Genomic DNA, 15,208 nt, shown 5'->3' with positions numbered 1-15,208 from the left:
AGGGTAAGTTACAGAGCCTTTGTGGTCTCTGGGCCCCTTCTGCTGGGTACGAACTAGGCAGCATGTCCAAAAGTTTTTCGGGGATGGGCATCTTTAGAGTTTGGGATACACCTTGTAGCATTTCTTCGAAACTGGTGTCTGGTGCTGTGTACTTTTCCGTTTCCATCGCAAAGATTTGATGTCCGAAAGGATTGGGATATTGGGTAGAGATAGGTCTACAAGGAGTCAATTAAGGGCAACTTTTAAAATGACACACGTTCGGACTTTTGATTGGGGCGTCTCGACGCGGGGTTTACATTTGACACCAAAATTAGTTCCTTGTGACTGTTCTTCGACTCTGGATGTTTCGGATAGCTCTTATCATATTACATCGTACGATTGACTCTGCAGGGGAAACTGACTATCGTCAATCCAGTTCTCCCAATATTTCAGACCCTCGATACTCTCTTCCCGACAGAGTGCGCCTCTCTCTTCTGCCATCTCCAATTCTTCTTCTGCCACGCCTATGCTCCATCCGAAATTCTCAGCTGCATCTTGGGCTGTGACACCCCGGCCAAACAATTGCCAATCCCATAAAAGCTCTCTATCTGGAGGGAGTGAGTGCAAATCGCTGAGCCAAACAAGTAATGTTTTGATGGTCTTGTCATCTGTACGATCGCTGGCTTGGACCACTAGAACGCCACTCTTGAATTCTCGCAGTCGTACTGGAAGCTTCAGCTTCTCCCAAAGCCTGGCGGCCTTTTCAAAGTCAAAGGGACTAACGAGCTCCACGCCACCTTGGGCACGATTGAACTTCGCCCAAAGGTCGACCAGAGTGATGATCCCTCCAGATTTTCGCAGAACACCCCTAGCATCGTCTGTCAAGAACTCTGCCAGATTTCTCGAAAGCTCAGAGATATATAATGACTCAGAATTGCTGCCACCGCCTAACATTTCTTTTGTAGTGACCAGTCCTAATGCATTTGCGACTGCACTAGTTTCTGACGTGCCACTCCCATTGGAAGTGGCAAAAGATTCGGCGAGAGCTACAATCTCTTTAGCAGACGCCATCAGTGTCTCAAGGTCCTCAAAAGCATTTCCTATAGCTAGCTCGTTGTTCTTCCGTACCTCAAGACGTCGCTGTTCAAGACCAGCAATGCCCGCTGTCTTGACTCTTTCTCCCAACGGTGTTGATGTCCCAGATGATCCCGTATCTGAACCTGCCGGCCGGTTTGGCTTTGGAACTGGAGGAGCCCCTTGAAGAAGCCATTTCCGTTGTGTCATGCAACCTTTCAAGCGCTCATGAAATAGTTTCTCGCCACCTCCCCGGAACGACAATTTAATGCTTTCGTTTTCTTCCGTACCAGGCGCGGGTAATTGATTTAATGTTGGGCCAGGAGATTCTGGTCTCAGCAAGGGATTCTCTAAATCAGTTGATGCATCGTCGGGGAATAATCGAGCCCCACAGATCTCACACTCTCTTAGTGAAGGATGGTTTAGAAATGTACATCTAGGGCATTGAGTCGAAGTGCTCTTGCTTGCCTCTTGACCTTGTTGGTTAAACCTTTGGCCTTGGATTGAAGACGGTTCGTTTCCTACATCTGACTGCAGCCGAGACGCATCAGTGCGTCCGCGGACGGGTAGGGGCGTTCTGAGTGCTACAGAAGATGATGGGGAAGGTCGGTTAGCTGCATTTGATATTGCTGCTTTCAGAACATGACCGAACTGGGGCTTTATTCCGCAGTTGAGGCATGGGGCCAGGGGAGTTATGAGCTCGCTAGCCGTTGTGGGGTCAAAGTTCGAAGGAACAGGATTTGAAAAAGAGCATATTGTACAGATCCAAGTTGCAGTACTTGCCGGCGTTGGCTCGGGTGTGGGTAAATGAAAGGGACTATCTGTTCGAGACAAGGGCGAGGCCGTAGCGCTCCTAGACGGACTATAGAGACTAGATATAGCTCGATTTTGTACAGAGGATCGTTTGGGAGGTTTCGGGACGAGCGTGATCTTTGCAGAAGACTTCAAAAAGCCAGCCTACACCTAATTAGAGGGTGTGCGCGAATGGGTACTCATCAAAAACATACGTAGAACTCATAGCGGTCAACCTCCTTCAAATCTATTGCCGTCGAGTTCTTTCGGGGATCTTGGTTGTCGACGTAGCAGATTCGATGGGAAGTAAGGTAAACATGGCCATTTTGATAGTCTGGAATCTTGTTTTTGCTGGGCATAACCTCATCAGCTCTTGCTTTCAAGCTGGTGTCTTCAAAGATACTTTACCCCTCATAGAGCCCCACATTGTCCTGGACATACAAAAGGACCTCATCTGGTAGGTATGCCGGCCTCAGCGCAGTTGTGAGGTCGACTTGTTTTAGAAACATCCGGTCCAGCCATGTGCCGTCTTGACGTTGGATGGCGCAGGAAGGAGGAGCTTCAGGGATACATGGAATTACAAAAAAGATAAGGACAAGGACAAGAAGCAGAACACAAGTCACTATCGCGTTGCAGCTATCAGATCTTATCGTTGATCACTTGGTGACCACAATTACGCCCGTTAATAACGCATTTCTCAGCATGGATTACGTCAGCGTCTTATTCACCGCACATCAGTACCAGCCGCCCAAGTCCAGAACCGCATTTCAGGCATTTCTTCATTTTACACTTCATCCCCTTTTCTCCATCCACCCGCCCTCCTATTGCCGTCAAACCAAGAACTCTCATCTGCGATCATTTAATCGCTTCACTAACACTTCCTGGATTTACAAGCAAGACTATACGAAACTATTTGGATGTTCACTACGATGAACACGTCGTGGGCAGTTCCGCCGCCTCCAGGAACGCAAGGGCAGCCATATGGGTATCAAAGTAAGTCGCAGAGCCACATCGCCTTCAAACTACACAAGACTTCCAGAGCAGTACCTGATATGTCTACAGACCCGCCAGCATATCACCCTGTCCAAGTACGGCAGTCCTTTAGCCAGCCGGCCCTTCACTATCCCCCAATGGTACAGCAACCCCCTCAAGCTACGGACCAAGCCGCCGAAGCAGGTGAAAAGAAGAAAATAGACTGGCCAGTTCCTGTTCGCAACTATGTGCAGAGATCCTTTGAGCCCGGGCGTATGGATCCGGATGTGCCAAGAGCCGAGATGGAGGCCAAATTAAAAGAAACCATTTCCACTGCCACCGAGAAGAATGTTCTTTACACCCTTGACTGGGACAAATTACCCCTTCCTCAAGAAATGATTCGCCATGATCGGAGGAAGGCCGCTGGAGTCGCTCAAGAAGCGTGGCGGCAGCAATCTGCGGCTGGGAAGAGTTTTGTCGATACTTCGACATCTAAAAAGAGAAAATCGCAAGAGCTTGTTGGAGATAATGAGGACTCCCTTCCACCATGGCGTGCAACTAACCCTCGCAATGGATTCGAAGATCGTGTCACATATCCTGCGGAACGCTTCGACAAGCGACAACAACCCATCCAAGACGAGAATCTCAAAGGTACAAGTAAGTTTCACAAAAACCTCGAGAAACGACAGCGCCGCTTTGATGGCGGATACAAATCCTCGTACAAATCTCCATCGCCTGAGCCCGTGTCAGGCCCTGTCATCGGAACGTGTCAAATCCTTGAAAAGCAATACTTTCGCCTCACCTCCGCCCCCATCCCATCCCAAGTCCGCCCCGAAAGCATACTGAGACAAACCCTTGATCTTTTAAAGAAGAAGTGGAAGAAGGAAGGCAACTACTCTTACATTTGCGATCAGTTCAAATCTATGCGCCAAGACCTTACAGTCCAACGCATCAAAAATGCTTTCACTGTCACTGTTTACGAGATCCACGCTCGGATCGCTCTAGAGAAAGGCGATCTTGGTGAGTATAATCAATGCCAAACCCAGCTACGAGCCCTCTATACACAAAACCTGGGAGGGAACCCAGTGGAATTCAAGGCGTATCGTATCTTGTATTTCATTCATACATCTAACCGCACTGCGTTGAATGACGTTTTGGCGGATCTAACCACAGCAGAAAAGCAAGAGAAGGCGATTAAGCATGCGCTCGATGTTCGTTCAGCATTAGCCTTGGGCAACTACCACAGATTTTTCAGGCTTTACCTCGAAACCCCCAACATGGGCGCCTACCTCATGGATATGTTCGTTGTCAGAGAACGTTTAGCAGCCATGTCAAACATTTGTAGAGCGTTAGTGCTACCCCGAACCCTCAAAAGATGTTGCTGACCACTCGTAGATTCAAACCAGATGTACCATTAAGATTTGTCACCGAGGAACTTGGATTCGAATCAGACAGCGATGCCGCGCAGTTCATCTGCGACTATAATGGTCAAGCTCTACTTGAGGAGAAGGAAGGGAACATGCGATTTCTCTCCGGCAAAGCAGGCCAAATTTTCGAAGTTGCAAAGAGCGAAGCTTTCCGGAAAGTCGATATTAAGGGCCAAATCTAATCCATTTCTCGTTTGCACGTCGACTTTTATTCCAAACGTGCTATCTACGTGTAGCGTTGTGTTTTCGGATCTCTTTCGTCCCATTTTCCTCACCTTCACTTACATTACACCTTAACATTCCTCGTGGTACCTACGAATCACTGGTTTGTTCCAGCCGGTCATTGGTGACGAAGTCAACGGGTTGGATTATGGACCGATATACTTGTTACTCATTGTCAGCGGGTATCGAGGCCACTGTGATGCACTGGTACAATACAGTGGCTTGCTTTTTCTATTTTTCCTTGGCGATCACGATTGGACTTCTTGCCTATACCCATTTTCCTGCATTCCACTTTCGGCAGTGTATCGATTAGGCGTTGAAGGCTGTTCTTGAAATGGGTTGCTCGCTGCGAAGCACGATTTTAGGTTGGTTGCATGGGATGAGGTTGCATTTAAGAGGCTCGTTTGTGTCTATTTCCATTTATGTATAGATACCCTCTTAGCAGGCCGGGAACTCCTCAGAAAGTCTCCTGGCGAGGTGTCACCTATAGAAAAGGCTAATAATAAATTAACCAGCTTCAAATTTGCTCCTTGAACTTAGAAATCTGACTGCTTGCTTCACAGTTGCTGTAAACACCAGTGAAGATGAGGCACGGGACATAGATTGAAGGGCACGCAAGCACCTTTATTATTATCTCTCTCGCTAAACAGTCCTCCTGTTCGTTTCACTTGTGTTATTATTTGTGGAACATGAGAGGAAATGTGCCAAGGTCCCACTTCATGAGCTTCTTTTCTTTATTCTGCCCCTGGCCCCCGGAGCAGGAATATACAACACAAGACTGATTTCATACCAGTAGGCTACGTGCCGTCACTAATGAAGGATCAACAAGATCTAAAGGCCTTTTGGGACGGCTAGGTTGGGACAAAGGTCGCATTGGTACTGAGGTTTCCAATGGAAAGCAGTTCTGGTAAGAACCCTTGGAACATTTCACCACGTGGATTTGCAGCCCTATGACTCTCTTTTCAAAAGCATAGCTGACTGTTTCTCGTAGGAACTTTGGTGATGTCTTACCCCGGGGTCTTTATTTATCTTTATTGGGAAGGTCGGTAAGGTATCAGGCACACGCGCGGCGTAGCAAGGACTTGGCTACAGTAATGAGCATTCTTTATAAAAGGCGTTGGAAATTACTCTTCAAAAGCTTATTTCAACCATGGCCCTATTCCAGACTTCGATCCTTCTCGGGTTGCTAACTCTCGGTCAGAGCATATTCATTCCTCCAAGTCTAATTGGACAGTTGCCGGTTGGAGTGGTATCTTATGAACTAAACAACACTTCCACATTCCCGAACCGGGATCTCATGGTATCCATCTTCTACCCGGCTCTGGAATCCGAATACCAAAAACATCGGCTACAAGCCGACTTGCCCCTCGTCTTCGCCAATGATTACTCCGATAGCTGGCTCGGCTTGCCCCAAAATGCCTCCGCGTCTGTAATCCAACATGCCTACAACTCTCCACAGATTGCATCCTCTGGCTTTCCCGTCCTCTTCTTCTCTCCAGGATATGGTGCCGGGCGCCTATATTACAATGGTGCTGCGCAAAACCTCGCCTCTCAAGGTTATATAGTAGTCTCCATGGATCATCCAAACGACACGGATTTTATTGTATATCCCGATGGCCGGACAGCGACTTTCAACGAGTCGACTGATGACCGGACAGAGACAGACGTCGTACTGCTACGAGTTTCGGATAACTTATTTGTCCTAGATCATCTTGAGCAGAGTGCACGTGAGAATATTCCAGGGCTGGTAGGTAGCTTAGATACCAACAGAGTTGGGATACTAGGCCATTCAGCCGGGGGCTCGACAGCTGCCTAAGCAATGCTCAACGATACCCGTTTCGTCGCCGGCATCAACATGGACGGTCCAGCTACCGAGCCAGTCGGGTCCGCTGGGCTAGATCGGCCATTCTTGTTGATGGGTCAACAAGCTCATGCGCTGAACTCGTCTTTTGATCCTACTTGGACGACCTTTTACAGTAACTTGCGCGGCTGGAAACTGGCGATGATCGTGAATCAAACCATACATCATCATTTCTGTGATTCATTGTATTTTTTGGAGCAGTTGAGTGCAGATGGGTATCCGGAGGGTGAAGGGTACTTGAATGGAACCTATATGTTTGGGTTAGAAAGTGCATATACTGCGAACTTCTTTGATAAGTGGATGAAGGGGGGGGAGGGCGAGCTGTTTTATGGGCTAAGTGCGCAATGGCCGGAAGTGACTTTCGACGGATGATTGAAGCGCATACTGGTGATTCTTAATTTTCAATTTTCAAGATGGTCATTTTTTGGTCCCTTATCCAGGTCGCCTTACTCATATATCATATAATACTCAAATGAGATCTAATTAAGATATTTTTTGGTCAACTTATACAACTTGTATTCGAACTGTCTTTCGCTTGGCAAGGGATGACCCGGACGACTTGACTTGGATGTTAGCTTAAGAATGATCTTCGGGAAAGATTTAGGACGTCCTTGGAATCTGAATATCAGCTGACGGTGGGGATTCTACTTGGAAAACGATGAAGGTTAACCATACATGTTATTTGAAGCATGAAAGATGTAAAAAAAAAGATTCCCATTTCAGATCGATAATTGAAAAAACACGGACATGAAACCACCCCACCGATCCATCCGCACTCTTCATATACTCTCCATTTACATCTCAAAACAAGACTTTCCCAACCCCTGGTATTCGCACCATACCCCACGCCACGGCCCAACTCCCCACCACCCCAACCGACCCACAAACAATACTCTTCAGCAAACCACCTGCCCCCCAGTCCTCAGCAGCAGCTTGAACACCAACACAGATAATCGGATGTACAAGGAAGGCAGCATACGAATATCGCCCCACGCTCCGCCATCGCCTCCTCCCCCATTCTTTGCGCTCGAAGAGATTCATGAGACTAGCACCGAGGAGAAATCCCGTGCTCTCATTCCAGACGGCATAAGCAACAGAGACTGCATTGAATCCGCTATCCAAGAATACAAACGAGTATGATTCTGGTCCTGCTCTCGATCTAAGCAGGCCGATAATGTAGGATCCGGATAGAACACTGGTTGCTAGGAGTGCATTGCGCCTTCCCGGAGTGAGCAATGGAGGTGGAGGTGGAGATGCAGGGTCTTTCGGCCCTGAGCATGTGCCCAAGATATAGGCGATGAGATATTGAGGGAAGTAGTCTGATCGTACGCTCAGCGGAGCGAATACTTTGTGTGCCAGATTGGGTATCCGGAGAAGAGAACAGGCTGCTATGTCCAAGATCATAGCTGGCCAGAACCCTAGGTTTGGAAGAGCGATTTGAGGCAGGAGCGAATAAGCGGTATCGAACACGAGAAGGAGCGAGGAATACCACACCGGTCCTCTGACGCTCCTCAGTGCTTTCAAGTGGCCTATCAGTAGCTCCCAGAAATCTGCATTTGTGCCTCTGAGCAGTCTTATTACTGCAATCTGCGTCGGCGGTGCAAGGAGCGTGTACAACGCGGCGGGGATTCCCAATTTAATCCACTTCGTTTTCAAAAATTGTGAAATTGACTTCTTCTTTTTGAGGGATTGAAAAGACATCACGCCTGACATGTAGAAGAATGAGCCCATGAAGAAGGTTTGATTGAGCGCATTGAATGCCGTAAGGCTAGGAGACGAGCCCTGGACATGATGGGGAGAAATGTATTGCCATGTGCCTAAGCCACCGTATGGGATCGAGGTGTGGTGGTAAATTACCAGTGCCGTAAGGAAGGTACGGAAGTTATCTAGGTGGTAAAGTCGCCCTGGCTCTGGAGCTGATGGTCTAGAGTTCGTTTGTCCCATCTTGGGGCTGGGAACCAGAATAAAAGCAGTGAGATATTTCTAGCATCTGAGACTGAAATCAAATCGAGGACAAGGAAAACATCGCAATATATAAGCATCTTCTTCACCTTGCGCAACGCGCCTCCCTTAGGCATTTGCATAAGACGGCTTGATCATTCCCGAACTCCCTAGACAGAAACCAGTTCCACTGTCAAAAGAATCTTGACAGCGATTGATCGTCTTTTCCCGGCTGCTTGCTTACATAATATTTTAGGCCAAATTGTTACATAAGCAGCAACCCACTAGACTCCTTTCCAAGTAAACAAAAACCTTATACCGTCAGCACAACCCGAACCAGACTTACCTATATTTCCTGAAACAAGGAACATAAACCATTAAACAGTCGTGAGAATGATGGTATGGTATAAGCTCTTGAATTTCTTTCTTGAGCAGCTTCTCGTCCAAAGGCTAACCTCAATGTTTTGAATTATGGCTGCTACTCTGAGCCTAATGCTTTATTGGCAGATCTTTGGTTGGGTGGGGGGTATGAAGAGCCTCTGGCCAAGAAGTGTGTGGGACGAATTGTGTTCTTTCGGCGTGATACTTGTAAGGAGAAGGAAAAAACAATCAGGAGCAGGCAAGGCTAAAAATATTAAAAATATCCCACAGTATAAAGACAAAGTCGCACAGGACGGACGGTACATGAACGATAGATGGGGGGAACAACGACATATCTAAAGTGTGCGCAAGGAACCCAAAACTATTAGATGAATGCAAAAAAAAAGAAAAGGAAAATAGTTGGGTCAGGACACCCTCGAGCAAGCTCGACGATACATTCTTGAAGACACCTAGACCAGTACACCATTACACTCGGATGTGTTTTGAATTGTGTTTATTTAGTTATATATACCCACTACCCTACGCTCGGCCCGGCGGCTTGGTGAATGTGAATTCGCGGAAAAAGAAAATAATCTGCGGAGTCTCGCTTTAGATTGGGGTGGGTGGACATGATATGATGGTGTCTTCAGTGCTCGAATAGGAGAACCGCAGACGGGAATCTTGCTAAACCATGCTGTTGTTACAGTGTCCTAGCTAGAACTAAGTCTCATCTACTGGTCGCGGCATATCTTTGCCTGTGTATCTAGCATTCACAAACGGTAAATCGTTCTAAATAGCTTATATCATAGAGCTGCGCCGGTCAGTCAGTTATTACTGCTCAAGTGGAAGTATGAACAACTTACGCCTGTCTCGTCCTTCTTCGGTGTGCTCACTTCTTCCGTCAACTTGTCGCTAGTGAAGCCGTAGCTTCATAGCCCAAGTATTTAGGCCTGGTTATCCCTATACCAAGACCTATACAAGGTATGTTTCTTTTTCCTCGTGAGTTGTGAGATATGGCTCTCTCAATCTGTCTCATGTCCCTCACATGACAACATGCATACTCATATGCTCCACAGCATCCTTAATGCTCGACATCCATCTCGAATTGATGCAATACGGGCACTTGATCGGCTGCTCGCCAACAGCCCTCAACGCAGCCGCGCCCCTAGCTGGGACAGCAGGCGCAACAACTCCATTCGCAGCATGTAACGTAAAGGGATGTGCGCTCTGGTTCGGTGTCGTAACCTTGTTCCTATTCCCATTCGGATTATTGACATTCCCATTTCCAATCCCATTCATATCTCCAAACAGCTGATTGGAAGGCTCGTTTGTGCTCTCGCTGCCCATATCCGCACTATCCATCCGATGAGAAGTATCCGGTCTCTGCCCGTGGTTATTCTGTCCTTGTCCCGGAGTCTCCGACCCATCTTCTAGTCTCTTCTTCAGAATCTCCGTCTTAGCACGTCTGCACTGCTGCAAATGCACCTCGGCGCCATATTCCCTCAGCAAGCACTCCCTAATCTCGATCGGCGTGGTATCTTTCGTAATAATCATCAACCGTGGCAATATATCCATGAGAAAGGGTAACCTGGAAGCAGAATTCCTCTGGACTTTCGGCAGCACAGGAACACCAGGCGGCCCAACATCGTTCGCCCCTCCCTGTTTATCGATCGGTCCCAACACCCTCGCACCACCTACAATATTGCCCTCCTCATCCTGCCTGATACCCACCTGCGGACTCATACTCATTCCATTCACATTCCCACCCCCCATACCCGGTGGTCCCCCACCTAAACCACCACCACCAATTCCACCACCTCCTCCCATCCCATTTCCCATCCCATTCATACCTGCAAGTGGCGACGCAGTCGTCCACTCAATACCATTCAAACACGTATGCCTATCCCTCAACACCGTAACCCTAGCCAGCGGCTCCCTTCCATTCTTGCGCTCCCAGTTACAGCGCACGACAAACGGACAATTGGGGTCGCGTTTACAGCCCACGCGCACCCTACCCGTATCTGATTTCAGGATCCTAGGCTCAAAATGTGCTTCGATGGCCCATGCATGCAGAGCATCTTTAAAGGCTTTCAGGGTTGGGAATTCCTCGCGGAGTTGGAGGGGTGGCATTCTTTCTTTCCCCCTTCTCTTCTCTTCTCCTCTCGTTCGGTTGCCCGCGCCCGCAGAGGGATAGGGGGGTGGTCGCGTTTATCGTTTATCGTTGTTGTGGGTACTGATTGTACTGGATCGGGTTGGAGGGGTTGAGTAAATGAGTGCGTGGGATGGTGAGGTATTTGACGTTGGGGAGGGTAGTGAGGAGAGTCGAGGTGGGTATGCGGGAATGGGGCGTTGTTTGCCAGACTGGCTATTTTGGGGTCATCGAACACAGAAAGATCCCGCCCGCGCACAAATGACCCCTGCATTATTGCATTACTATTTTAATGCCTTGCATAATGCAAACCCTGTCATACTAATACTCACTTCTCAGATAGTCCTACTTGACTCAGAATCAAACTGGATGAGGTGTTCAACAATAGCTTGCCTCGACTAGATTAACTTGCTTGTGAAGTTCGGTAAACCACAGAGTTATTCTACATCACACATTCATAGGAAAATATCTCTTCATAATTGCTTTTGAATTGCCATTCACCATATCTCGTACCTACTCAAATACTTCCTCGGTCATGCATCAACCCCACATATAGCTATAATCCCATCATTCCATCATTTCTTTGTTCTTAAAACATGACAAATGAGAACCCTGGTATGTCCACCTCGTCCAGCCTATGCAACCCACATAACTCAAATAAATACTCTGTAAAGAAAAAGCGAAGCTCGCAATGTCGGCTCAAACCCAGCCATAATACGCCGATTCCCTGTATTCACTCCTTCATCGTCCCCATGAAAATGTTGTGCTCTGAAATAAAGTTCTGCCTCGAATTTGAGACTCATGTGAAGGTGGATTGGCTGACAGCTTATCATCAATGAGTGAAATCAGCTACTACCGCTCCAAAAGTCTGTACATCTGAAGCAGATTAAGAAGTTATAATGATGAAGGTGAATATGTAGTTCCAAGATTTGAGCGAGGTTGTGTCCAGCCAGTTTTACCAGCGCATCTCGAAAAGGTCTTCGCTCGGCGAGGTAGCTGCCAGCAGTTGTATAAGTTCTGGGCTCTTGCTGACTTCCAGATCAGGCGTCTTCGACATAAATAACCAGTTTGTCGTTCCTCCTGAGGGCAGTATCTAGATCGTTATTGCTCACGAGGCCAGGTCTTTCTCCAGTAGCTTCATCCTTGTAGTATAATGCTATCTCCTCTGTAGCTGCGATCTTTAGCCTGTCTCTAATCTTCTCGTGAAGTTGTTGGTATTGGATGTCGGTTGGTACCCGAATTGCAATCAAGTCCTCTCCAAAGTAAATCTTGACTTTCATTGCAGAAGGTTGCTGCCCATTCAGACCAGGGGAGAGGGATTGTTTGGATGGCTGAGAAAGAGATGATGTTTGACGTGTTGGTGCGAGATTTCCATTCCCGTTTACAGATAACGAAGGTTGGTTTCTTTGGTGGGGCGAGTTTCTCGCAGGTGCTGCTGTAAGTCCTCCTGCATAACCTGCGCCATTCAGATTGCCACGAGACGATTGTCTTGATGCTCGATTACTTGGCGAGTCACTTGAAGATTGCTGCGACCCTCCAGATAACCTATACTCCTCATTTACGGCATTCGGATCCATTTCGTAGTCTCCTTCCCTGGGCGCAAAGAACTGCTTCACCAGTGTACATCTCGAGATATACGGTGGTTGTGTAAGCAGGTTCTTGACATATGCGTCGAGATTGTGTTGCCGGCCCTCTGTAATCGCATCCGTCACATAATTGACAGGTCCAGGCATATAGGGCAAAGTCCTCTTTTGGGTTCCGGTGTTACCCGCCTCAGCAGGGAATTCTGTCAAGAGTGCAATTTGAAAGTCATAAAAGTCCTCGTAATATCTCGAAAGCTCCCAGTGCCGTCCATCTTCTAATCCAGCTTCAATAACAAACCAGTACTTATCCTCTGCGAAGCAATATCGCGGTATGCGCGCTGAGATAGGAGCATAAAGCTGAGAAGTTGATTTTGAAGCGTAGTTATTCTGCAGCGGTTGGGCTGCTTGCATAGGTCTGCTTTGTTGGGATTGCCTCTGTTGCTACGCCGCATTAGTTTCTGCCAGTCACTTCACATTGGGGAAACTTACAAAGCCATTTTGCTGACTCTGCCGACCTCCTTGCTGTAGGCTCATCCTATCCATGCCCTGCTCTAACCCTGGCGACCCCGAATTTGGTACTTCGAACTTCCCAAGCGTAATGCTGCTGTTCTTGTAGTCCGCTGCCATTTTCTTCCACTCCTCAACCTTTGGCACGCCAGCCCTTTGAACAGCATCTTGTGCATCCGGTACCGCCTGGCCGGAAGTCATATCTCTGATTTCGATAAATGACACAGGGATCAAGCCAGGTCCTCCCAACCTTCCAATAGGTTTCGCCACAAACCACTCCGGATTCGATTGAGCAATGACAATGATTGCCTCTCCAGCCTTCGCATCCAGCTCATCTGGCCGTTCCGCGGCAAAATCGTACATCACAATTCCGTACACCATGGCGCCTATTCCTTTCGTCGTAGATTTGGATGAACGTTGTGTTTCCGTCCCAACTAGAGTCCCAGAGCCCGATGTGTCCGAGTATCCTGAATCGTGATCGGGTAATCTTACAGGTTGTGGCGAAGTGTCAGATTGCCCACTGTCCCTTTCTGTCTTTCCCAGCGCCTGAAAAAATGCTACCGGTACCAGTCCTCGGGCATCTGGCAACGCTGGGTTGCATGCCTCATACCAATCTGTATCGTTTTCTCGTCCAATTACATGAAAAAAGTCGCCTTTCGAGAAGCCCAACTCCTGGTTCGATTGTGCCTCATAATCGTATAATGCGCGAATTACCTAGATATGGATCAGCAGAAACTCGAGAGCATGGAGCTGGCGACAAACCTTTTTCGGAGGGACTATAGATATCGCTGATTTCGGAGCTATCGAAATATGTTGGGCTTTGGAATCCTTATCCCCCTTTATGCTGCGTCTGAGAGCCTAGTCATATCTTTGTGAGCAAAATAGCGTTGCGACGACCCCTCGATCGTTTTGACGGAGCAGCGACTTACCTTCATACTGAATATAACTCCTCTGAATGACGGCGCAGCACTCCGAGTGGGCAGAGGGACAGATCCTTCTCACTCCGAGATGGTTCTGTTTCAAGCAGGGTCGAGGGTGGTCGTCGACAGGAGCCAGCTAGGTGGGTGGTGTTGGCTTGTCCTCGCAACGTTGGCGGCAGCGTGATCGAGGTAAGAATGAAAGAGGAGGATGAGGAAAGGAGTGTTCAAAGGATCGATGCGCCCAGAAAATGAAGGGGTGCAGTCCCGTAGATTTGGAACTTTCTATGCACGTTGCGCGGTGGGAACGCTTGAGGGTGGAGAACTTGAAGGGAGAGGATGTGTTCCCTGGAGCGGACGGAAGATGGATTGACGCTACCGAGATTAGAGCGGCGGCAAGTCTTTGTTGCTGGAGGATGGGGCGACACTAAATAATAATTGAGGAGAGGGCTCCGGTAAGCAATGCGGTAGAGATGTCCTTTGTTACTTATGAAGTAGCCTTGTAGTTGATGATAATATATCAAGACGATTGTCCAGCCACTTCTGAGAGATAGCTGTAGCATAGACACCTACCCAGTGTAGGTAGGGGCAGATGCAGCTCTCCAGACTGATACCCCCCCCCCCCCTAATACCACGCTGTACGCTATGCGGTCCCTGTACCGTCTTGCAGCGTGCTCTCCCGATGCTAATCGACGAACCACGTTTTTTTTTTTCCTCTGCCGTCGCAGGTTTATGATAGCTTGTATGCACCCGGGAATTAGACCTTAGCACACGTTATATACCGTTGGAGGCCGAGGATGTTGTAGACTGAGAAACACTTCTACTATTCAAAATACTGGTACAAGTGCTGTCCAAGGCTGCACAGCACAGGCCCACCCCCTCCCCTCCCCCCTCTTGCCTTCATATCAGGCACGAAATTCCTCCCTTCATGCCTAAGCCGCCACTTTTCTTTTGTGATGGGATGGCCGCTTCGACGCATCATATTATATCAATCACCAACAAATTGCTCAGAACAGATCACTCGCAAATCCACTCATCGACTTCTCCTAGGCACATCTCTTCACTACTGCACTGCACAAAGTCTGCACCCTGCAGGTCCCATTGGAGTCTAAATGGCCTCTTTCTCACCCAATACCTGACATCCCTCTCAACTGTACCGCCTGCGAAAAGCCACAACGGCGGCTATCCTTGATCACCACATGTTAGTGGTTGAACCCTAGGCCTAGGGCTGAGATGCCTATCAGCAACTGGCCCCCAGTAGATGCTCTCATTTTTGTACTTCGCCACCTACCGAAGTGTCTCTTTCTCTTTACGCAACCTGGTATAACTGGCTATATTAGGAAACCATATCAGGTGTTTAAAAGCCACAGATAGATAAAGCCGAAGGATTCTACTATGGAGTAGATTGAGAATCCCCGGTTGCG

The 15,208-nt window shown here is 48.1% G+C and overlaps 6 protein-coding genes across 6 annotated transcripts; 2 read left to right on the top strand and 4 right to left on the bottom strand.

Annotated features, from left to right (window-relative positions):
- Positions 1-360: 360 nt before the first annotated feature.
- Positions 361-2,354, bottom strand: VPS36 (Vacuolar protein-sorting-associated protein; the record flags this gene model as incomplete). Its single annotated transcript, XM_031150365.1, has 3 exons — positions 361-2,010; positions 2,061-2,196; positions 2,254-2,354. 3 exons carry the CDS (start codon positions 2,352-2,354, stop codon positions 361-363), a joined length of 1,887 nt encoding a protein of 628 aa, XP_031004096.1.
- Positions 2,355-2,774: 420 nt separating this feature from the next.
- On the top strand, positions 2,775-4,426 carry LHYA1_G005419 (THP3-like protein; the record flags this gene model as incomplete). Its single annotated transcript, XM_031150364.1, has 2 exons — positions 2,775-4,165; positions 4,213-4,426. The coding sequence occupies 2 exons, from the start codon at positions 2,775-2,777 to the stop codon at positions 4,424-4,426; spliced, it is 1,605 nt and encodes a 534-aa protein (XP_031004124.1).
- Positions 4,427-5,616: 1,190 nt separating this feature from the next.
- On the top strand, positions 5,617-6,699 carry LHYA1_G005418 (putative 1-alkyl-2-acetylglycerophosphocholine esterase; the record flags this gene model as incomplete). Its single annotated transcript, XM_031150363.1, has 2 exons — positions 5,617-6,193; positions 6,284-6,699. 2 exons carry the CDS (start codon positions 5,617-5,619, stop codon positions 6,697-6,699), a joined length of 993 nt encoding a protein of 330 aa, XP_031004123.1.
- Positions 6,700-7,128: 429 nt separating this feature from the next.
- LHYA1_G005417 (uncharacterized protein) lies at positions 7,129-8,271 on the bottom strand (the record flags this gene model as incomplete). Its single annotated transcript, XM_031150362.1, has 1 exon — positions 7,129-8,271. The coding sequence occupies one exon, from the start codon at positions 8,269-8,271 to the stop codon at positions 7,129-7,131; it is 1,143 nt and encodes a 380-aa protein (XP_031004132.1).
- A 1,077-nt stretch (positions 8,272-9,348) lies between these two features.
- Positions 9,349-10,758, bottom strand: LHYA1_G005416 (uncharacterized protein; the record flags this gene model as incomplete). Its single annotated transcript, XM_031150361.1, has 3 exons — positions 9,349-9,417; positions 9,492-9,555; positions 9,674-10,758. 3 exons carry the CDS (start codon positions 10,756-10,758, stop codon positions 9,349-9,351), a joined length of 1,218 nt encoding a protein of 405 aa, XP_031004131.1.
- A 1,059-nt stretch (positions 10,759-11,817) lies between these two features.
- scd2 (Protein scd2/ral3) lies at positions 11,818-13,802 on the bottom strand (the record flags this gene model as incomplete). Its single annotated transcript, XM_031150360.1, has 4 exons — positions 11,818-12,801; positions 12,850-13,581; positions 13,630-13,725; positions 13,797-13,802. 4 exons carry the CDS (start codon positions 13,800-13,802, stop codon positions 11,818-11,820), a joined length of 1,818 nt encoding a protein of 605 aa, XP_031004130.1.
- Between the last annotated feature and the right edge of the window lie 1,406 nt (positions 13,803-15,208).

The sequence above is a fragment of the Lachnellula hyalina genome (genome assembly GCF_007821495.1).
Source record: "Lachnellula hyalina strain CBS 185.66 chromosome Unknown contig00098, whole genome shotgun sequence".
Lineage (NCBI taxonomy): Eukaryota > Fungi > Ascomycota > Leotiomycetes > Helotiales > Lachnaceae > Lachnellula > Lachnellula hyalina.
This window is presented reverse-complemented; position numbering and strand designations above follow the sequence as displayed.